Source organism: Cicer arietinum, chromosome 1, assembly GCF_000331145.2.
Source record: "Cicer arietinum cultivar CDC Frontier isolate Library 1 chromosome 1, Cicar.CDCFrontier_v2.0, whole genome shotgun sequence".
NCBI lineage: Eukaryota > Viridiplantae > Streptophyta > Magnoliopsida > Fabales > Fabaceae > Cicer > Cicer arietinum.
Window position 1 is genome coordinate 40,707,947 of NC_021160.2, and position 8,795 is coordinate 40,716,741.

General features: G+C 31.5%; 1 protein-coding gene across 1 annotated transcript; it reads right to left on the reverse strand.

Annotated features, from left to right (window-relative positions):
- Window positions 1–193: 193 nt before the first annotated feature.
- On the reverse strand, window positions 194–7,636 carry LOC140918931 (uncharacterized). Its single transcript, XM_073363976.1, has 5 exons — window positions 7,468–7,636; window positions 7,242–7,357; window positions 2,126–2,406; window positions 1,396–1,446; window positions 194–1,275 (listed from the first exon to the last, which is right to left on the reverse strand). The coding sequence occupies exons 1-5, from the start codon at window positions 7,634–7,636 to the stop codon at window positions 1,230–1,232; spliced, it is 663 nt and encodes a 220-aa protein (XP_073220077.1). The 3' UTR covers window positions 194–1,229.
- Between the last annotated feature and the right edge of the window lie 1,159 nt (window positions 7,637–8,795).

Below are 8,795 nucleotides of genomic sequence, written 5' to 3' on the forward strand. Positions count from 1 at the left end.
CAGAATTATTATTATTATTATTATTATTATTATTATTATTATTATTATTATTATTATTATTATTATTATTATTATTATTATTATTATTATTATTATTATATTATTATTATTATTATTATTATTATTATTATTATTATTAAATAAAGAAAAAAAAAGAAGAAAAAATAAATATTTTAATTGGACTAGACCCATATAAAGAAAAGGAAAAAAAGATGGATTTGAAATCCCTCTGTTAGAGAAAAACAACAACAGTGTCGTGTATTGAAGAACTGTGACGGCACAGAAAAAGAGAAGAAGGAAATTGGTATCCGGTAGTAATAGTAAACTTGTTTCGTTTGGTCTACAATTTTAGTATGTTATTTCTACCACTGAGTTTGGTTTTTTAATATTCAGTGTTAGTAGTTTTACCTTCTCAGAGAGTTAATTTGGAATATCCACTTTAGTAGAAGATTGTTTGTTGTTTGTTTGGTTTCAACCCTTTGGTAATGACTATTGTTGATTGATGTTCCCTAGTGTTACTAGGAAGACTCTGGTGTAGCCATTACTTATTTTATTAGAAGGTTTTACTAGATTAGGTCCTGTGGTTTTTATTCTCTCACTTTGAGCGAAGTTTTCCATGTTAAAAATTATGTTTGTCTCACATTTAATATTCTGTCAATTGTTGTTGCTCTTTGCAATTGTATTTTATGTTTGACCATTTATCTGCACAGGTAGGGAAAATATTTTGCATTATTGAGATAGTTATCTCTTGTTTTTACCAACAAACTGATATCAGATCTCGATTGGTTTGATTTGTGCATTTAAATGGAGGAGGAAAATAAAAGTCTGGATATGATTAAGTTCAACTCTTCTAATTACAAACTTTGGAAGACTCTTATGTAAGACATGTTATATAGTAATGATTTTTATGAACTTAGAAGTTGAACAACTTGGTGTGAAAATTGCATTCCTTCATAGAGATTTGAATGAAGAGAACTATGTGGAGCAACCGGAGGGTTTCAAAGTCAAAGATAAAAAGCTGATTGTATGTAAATTGAAGAAACGTTTGTATGAGCTCAAGCAAGCACCTCAACAATGGTATAAGAAACTTGATTCTTTCATGGAGAAACATGGGTACGGTAAAACTACTTCCGACCATTGTGTGTTTGTCTTATGGTGATTTTGTCATTCTCTTGTTATATGTGGATGACATGTTGATTGTTGGTCATGACACTAAGAAGATTCAATCTTTAAAAAAATATTAGAACAAGTCTTTTGCAATGAAAGACTTGGGTCCTGCAAAGCAAATTTTGGACATAAGAATAACTCGTGACAAGAAGAATGATAAATTATAGTTATCTAAACACAATTATATTAAGAAAATATTAGAGAGGTTTAACATGAGCAATTGCAAACCTGTTAGTACTCCACTTGCTACTCATTTCAGGTTGAATTATCATCAATTTCCTACAAGTGAGAAAGACAAAGAAGAAATAAAGAAGTTTCCTTATGCATCCGTAGTGGGTAGTATGATGTATGGTTTGGTATGCACAATGCCAGATATTACTCATGCGGTTAGAGTTGTCAATCAGTTTCTCTCTAATCCCAGTAAAGATCATTGACAAACAGTGAAGTGGGTTATCAGATACCTCAAAGGCACTTCCAAATTGTGTTTATGTTATGGAGGCGGTGAACTTGTGTTGGATGATAATGTTTGTAGGGGGAGTTGTGATCTCGATGCTATAAAATCTACTTCTGGTTATATGATGACGTTTGTAGGGGGAGTTGGGTCTTGGCAATCAAGGTTACAAAAGTGTGTTGCTTTATCCACTATTGAAATTAAGTATGTTGCAACAATTGAAGCTTCCAAAGAACTCTTGTGCATGAAAAAATTACTACATGAGTTAGGCCTCAAGCAAGACAAGTTTGTGTTATTCTGTGAAAGTCAAAGTGCGATGCATGTTAGCAAGATCTGAATTTTCATGCATAGTCGAAACATATTGAGGTGTTGTATCATTGGATACGAGGTGCACTAGAAATGAAGTCATTTTCAATTGAAAAGATTCATACTAATGAGAATAGTTCAAATAAGAAGTTGAATAACTTGCATGTTTCAAAGATGATATGTTGTAGAAAGCAGACTTACATGGTTGTTGTTGCTGTTGTTGTTGCTGTTGTTGTTGCTGTTGCTGTTGCTGTTGTTGCTGCTGTTGCTGCTGTTGCTGCTGTTGCTGTTGTTGCTGTTGTTGCTGCTGTTGCTGCTGTTGCTGTTGTTGCTGTTGTTGCTGCTGTTGCTGCTGTTGCTGTTGTTGCTGCTGTTGTTGTTGTTGTTGTTGTTGTTGTTGTTGTTGTTGTTGTTGTTCTGTTGCTGTTGTTGTTGCTGTTGCTGTTGCTGTTGCTGTTGCTGTTGTTGTTGATGTTGCTGTTCTATTGGTGTTGTTGTTGTTGTTGTTGTTGTTGTTGTTGTTGTTGTTGTTGTTGTTGTTGTTGTTGTTGTTGTTGTTGTTGTTGTTGTTGTTGGTGTTGGTGTTGTTGCTGTTGCTGTTGTTGTTGCTGTTGTTGTTGTTGTTGTTGTTGTTGTTGTTGATGTTGTTGTTGTTGTTGTTGTTGATGTTGTTGTTGTTGTTGTTGTTGTTGTTGTTGTTGCAGTTGTTGTTGCTGTTGCAGTTGTTGTTGCTGTTGCAGTTGTTGTTGCTGTTGTTGTTGTTGGTGGTGTTGTTGTTGTTGCAAATAGAATTTGTAGTTCTGTTTTAATATATTTTAGTAGATACCAAGGGCACTAATTCTTGCTATTTACACTTGACTCTTGAATTTTTTGAACACAAATTAAGAGTGTAATCTTCAATACTAGTGAGCCATAATTCCCAATGATTTCATTCATCCCTCAAATTTTCTAAAAAAAGTAAAATAAAACAAAATTATAAAAATAAAAATAAAAAAAGCAAAATGGTAGGAAATGGTAAACTCAAGCAAATTTTAACCCATCAAACTCTCCCATGCATTGTTTGTCTTCAACCAATTCAATTGAATTGGACAAAAAATATTAGGAACACATAGAGACAATGAAACAGAAATCTGGGACCACAATAGTCTAAGTAGTAACATGAGGCATATCAAAATTTTAACAGAGACTACAAATTTCAAATTCGATTAGAGGTTTAAGTTCTCTAAAAACGCGTTTCTCATCAATTTTGACAATCTCCTTTCCACACTCAAAGTGTTTTAAGGGTAATGAATATATACTCAAAATTCCATTGAAAGCACACACAACTCAAAAGCCCATGTTAAGGTTGTAATAGAGTCAAAGAGTTCAAATTCAAAGTGAGATTAAACAAAAAAAAGATATTCCAAAGGCTAATAAGATATTTAAATCAACATGATAACCTCTTAGAATACAAACCAAACATTAGAATATTTCAACCATGATACAATAAAAATTTCTCTATTTTTTTTTCCTTCATCTTTAATTTGTTTTACCACTATCTTTTGTTTGTTTCTTTTTTTTTTTCGTCAGATTTTTTCATCAAAGGCCATTAGAAACTCAATTGGGGTGTTCACTTTTGAGATTGAACACAAATCAATCATTCAACGAAGCTCATTTATTTCTTTCATTTTTATTTTGTTTGCTCAATTGCTCCATTTATACTCTAAAAAGCACGTTAGCCATATTAATCAATTCATCATGAATCTTATGGTTGAGATAATGAAAATGAATTTTATAATGTTTGATGCGATCAACATGTTTTTACATGACGAGATCTCATCCAGCAATCATTTCAACAAGAGAATTTTTTTTAGATGAGAGTAAGCAGGTCCGTCTTAAAGATTTTAGAGACTTTGTTTTAATCTTAAAAATTGAGCCCCTAATAAAAAAAAGTGCAATTTTAATAATTAAAAAAATTATTAGAATAAATTTTAGTCCATATACACATATCAATCCATATGAAGTATGAATGCTCTACACATATCAATCTATATTATGCGTGTCATTTGGTTGGGTTAATTCATGTAACAAGAACAATTTTATAAATAGCATGTCACCTTCACATGTTATACTTCAATATACATTGCGATAACGATAACACAACAACCACAATTTTACTCATAAAATACACCAACTATAGAATCCAAAATTACCACAATATATCTATTAATTAACATATGTATTAACATATGTCATGTCAGATCAAGTTGAAATTCATGACAACCGATTAACATATATCAAACCATAATTATCCTATAGACCTATATAATTAATTTGGTTTTCACAACCTTTCTCCAAAATCATATGATCTCAATTTTACTTTTGAGAAAACATTTTATATTTATCCACACAAATATCATTCTTTTTTCGAGTATCAACATCCACAAAACAAATAATAAACATTCATTCATAAACATAACAATACAACACAAAGGAAATACCTCCGTAAATGCGATTCTGAGTCGTGGTCGTCTCACGATTCACGCGTTTCAAATAGCGCCGGTGGATGGTTGGGAACATTATTTTGAAATAATATCGCTCAAGTTTGATCTAACAAGTGCCCATTTTTCTCACAATAATCTCATTTTGCTGGAGTATTTGAACACATAAGGATTCATGAATAATGCCCTTCTTTTGAAATAAAAAATGAAGTATGTGATTAAAGTAGTCTTTTGCATTATCAAACATAATCCTCTTAATACTCACTCTGAATTGATTTTTTTATCATGGAGAAGAACTTTACAAAAATATAACCGACTTTAAATTTTTGTTTTAGTAAGTAAACCCAAATACAATCATCAATAAAGGTTACAAACCAATGAGCTTTTGATATATTTGGAATATTAGAGGGACCCTATACATTAGTATGAACTCAACAGAATGGAGAAGTACTCATTTGCTTACTAATTGGAAAAGGTACACATTTGTATTTTACAAACTCACACGTCTCACAATGAAGACTTTCTACCTCTAATTTTTTGAAGGAAGGAAACAGCTGTTTTATGACTCGAAACGAAGGATGAGCCAAGCGGCAGTTGCACAAAATGACCTTGTCCATGTTGATCTTTATTGATTTATATACAAAAAAAATTGGTTGATGTAAAAACATGTTGATTGATGTTCTATGTTGTTACTAATAAGACTCTGGTGTATCCATTAATTATTAGAGTGGAAGGTTTTATTAGACTAGTTCTCGTGGTTTGGCCATTTATTTACACAGGTGGAGAAAATATTTCGCATTACTGAGATAGTTATCTCTAGTTTTTACCAACAAAGTGGTATTAGAGCTCGATTTGTTTGGTTTGTGCATTTAAATGGAGGAGGATAATAAAGGTTCATATATGATTAAGTTCAACTCTTCTAATTACACACTTTGGAAGACTCTCATGGAACACATTTTATATAAAAGATTTGTATGACACAAACAAAACTTCTCTGGTCAGAAAGTGAACCCCCAAAAATAAATGAGAAACGATTGATCTACAATCTGGTTGAAAACGACGTTGAAATGAGATCTAGACTGCCGCTGTCACATACTCACACGTGGAGAAGATGAGACAAATTAGCTACGTGCAGTTCAGAGAACCGTCAGCAGCGGGTGGTGGCGGCCTAACAATCTCAATGATAAGACATGGATGTGGAGAGGAGATGGGATATATTAAGTTTAGTATGTTGAGAGCGAAAATAGGGAAAAAAGAGTGTGTAGTAGAATTATAAGAGTAATGTCAGATTTTGATATTCTGGACGTAAGATGTAAATATAAAATTTTAGAGTGATAAGTGTATTAAAAATTAATAATATCAATACAATTTTTTCAAAGTTAAGCGTATATTATAAATAAATAAAATTGGGTCCCTGATGTACTGGTTGCACCCAACTTTGAGAGTAGGGATGAACAATTGTTAGTAAACAAGATTGTTGTGAAAAATGATCTAAATTATTTTTTTTTTTTCACAAACTTTAGGGACCAAGAATTAAAAAACAAAAATCTTATGTAGACTTCTAATTTAATATGAAGATAAAATAATATATCAATTTTTTTATACATATTCAACCTAAGTCAACAATTTATAAATTTATCATTTAATATTTAAATTTAAGAATAAAAACATTGAGCCGCTCAAATTTATAAAATAAAGACTTTTGTTTGCCGTCAATCACTGTTCTCGTAACAAAAATTGGATGAATAATATTATTTCTTATAGTGTTTAATCATGTAAAAATGAAGTAAATTATTGCCAATATATGGACGAAGAAATAGTGCCAATTCCATAGATTTTAATATATGAAGTAAATTATAACATGTGTTGTTTTGTAATTAAAAACTTCGACGATTTTTTTATAATTCTTCATTACATGCATGTTCTTTATTATTGTTTCTTACATCATCGACCCATTACTTATGTACATTATGGTTTTTGCTTACACTCCATGATCTATCTACCAACCCCACGAATAAAATGTGTATAGTTTTTTTTGTCATTATCGACCCACCACGTTTGGGTTATATATTTTTGTAAATGCTCCATGATTGATCTAGCCCACCAACTCTACCCATAAAATATTGTACTGTAGTTCTCATGTGTAAACAACGAAGGGAATGCATATAAAATAATAAAATGTTAAATGAGACATTAATTCTATAAATTTTATATTTATTTCCTATGCACCTCACAAGGAAGACTTTCTACCTTTAATTTTTTGAAGAGGGAAAAAAATAACTGTTATATGACTCTAAATGAAGGATGGCCCAAATAGTAATGGTATATAATCACTTGCCCATGTGTTGGTCATGTGTTGGTCTTTATTGATTTATTAAAAAAAGAGTTGGTATTGTTGAGTAGATTTGGAGGAAGATTTTGATCATCCAAGTAATTTAAACCATTCCATTCTCTAGCATTACCAATTGTCCTCTATGAATTCTTTTCTTGAAAGACACAAGATTTTTTTTATCAAAAAACAACATTACTTGATAAGTCTTGTGTTAGTTTTTGCATGAAAATTAAGCTAGTGGCCAATTTAGGAATATGAAGGACATTTCTTAGAGTTATGGACGAGTTTATTTCAAAATCTCTTTGACCTGCTGCAATTAGAAGGACATTTTCTAGAGTTATGGATATTTTTTTGTTGCTATATAAGTGGATAAATGTGTAGGTAAAGGTGTCATGTGGTCAGTGGCTCTTGAATCCAGTATCCAATATTGGTTATAGGTTGTATCTGAAGCATTAAGTCAAAAAGGAAATTAAAACTTACCAAGAAGAAGTGTACTTGTCTATACCAGAGAACTAGTACATGTCGGTTTCTCCAATTTACTAAGAAGTGGTCTAATCTTCTCTCCTTGATCATCTTCATTGAGTCGGACCAATCCAATTTTGCTTTCATTAACTATTATATCTGTAAAATCAGCAAACAAACGATATTAGAGATGAAAGATTGATCTATCAAACAAAACAAACTTCAAATGTCCAAAAAAATAACCACAAATTGTAAATGTGTTGTAATACCGCAACAGAAAAGTTTGAGCAAAAACCGTATGAGCTTCAATTGACCCACAAACAAAACTGCTCTGATCAGAAAGAGAACTTCCAAAACGAAACGAGAAACGGCCAATCTACAATATGGTTGAAACGGCGCTGAATTGACGTCTAGACCACCGTAGTCACATACTCGCATGTGGAGAAGATGAGAGAATTTAGGTACGTGCGGTTTAGAGAGCCGCCAATAGTGGTGGTGGCAGCCTAATAAACTCAAAGTGATGTTGTGAGATGTAAAAACAAAAAAATTAAATAAATAAAAAAAAATAGGTTTAGTATGTTGAGAGAGAAGATAGGGAAAAGGAGTGTGTAGTAGAAGTATGAGAGTAATGTCAAACTTTGGTATTTTTGGCGTAAATGTGTCAATATAAAATTTTAGAGTGATAAGAGTGTAAAAAATTAAGGATATCAATACAATTTTTTCAAAGTTAAAGGTATATTATAAAAAAAAAATTTGCACTTGATATTCTAGTTTGTGTAACGCCCTGTTTTTCAAAGCGAGGGTGTATTTTTTTTCCAAAAGAAATTAAACTGAAATAGAGAAATAAATAGGGAAATGTCTTTGGATAAATAATTGAGTCATTATAATTTACAAGCAGCGGAAAAGTTTCTCCAAATATAAATCCAAAACATTTACGCAACAATAAATGGTACATGGAACTAGGGGTGGGAATAGGCCAGGCCAGGCCAGGCTTTGCAAGGCCTGAGCCTGGCCTATGATTAATTTTTTAGGCCTAAGCCTGGCCTACGGCCTATCATAGGCTTTTTTTTCGGCCTGACCTGGCCTTTTTAAAAGCCTGGCCTGGCCTGGAAGCCTATTTAAAAGCCTTATTCATATTAAAATATTTAAATGCTCTCCACATACCAATATCAATGTACATATCTATATATATTAAACAAAAAATAATTTTTCTAACAAAATAATTTTAAAAAAATTTGAAACAAACATCCTTTAAACCCTAAAACATAATTCTTGGTTTCAAAGAATAGATTTTTTTTTTGAAACAAATGTACCAATTATTACCTCTCAAACAAATATGGAAGGACTACCAAATATGAAATGGCTATCGAATATGGAATGACTACTGAGTGATTGTCTAATTGATAAAATTTAAAATAGGAAATAATATTATTAATATAATAATAAAAAATAACATTAATAAATAATTAAATATATATAGGCCGGCCTGTCAGGCCTAATAGGCTTCTTTATAAGCCTGAGTCTGACCTATTTAAATAAATAGGCTTTAAAAATAGCCTGAGCCTGATCTTTTTATTAAATAGGCCAGGCCAGGCCA

Bases quoted from the DNA above. Each gene is read 5' to 3' on its own strand.
- LOC140918931 (XM_073363976.1), bottom strand. From the start codon at position 7,636: ATGCGAGTATGTGACTACGGTGGTCTAGACGTCAATTCAGCGCCGTTT. The intron at 7,358-7,467 runs GTATTACAACAC...CTGATTTTACAG, and splicing joins GCTCAAACTTTTCTGTTGCG to ATATAATAGTTAATGAAAGC. The intron at 1,276-1,395 runs GTTTGCAATTGC...TTTGCTTTGCAG, and splicing joins AGCAAGTGGAGTACTAACAG to GACCCAAGTCTTTCATTGCA.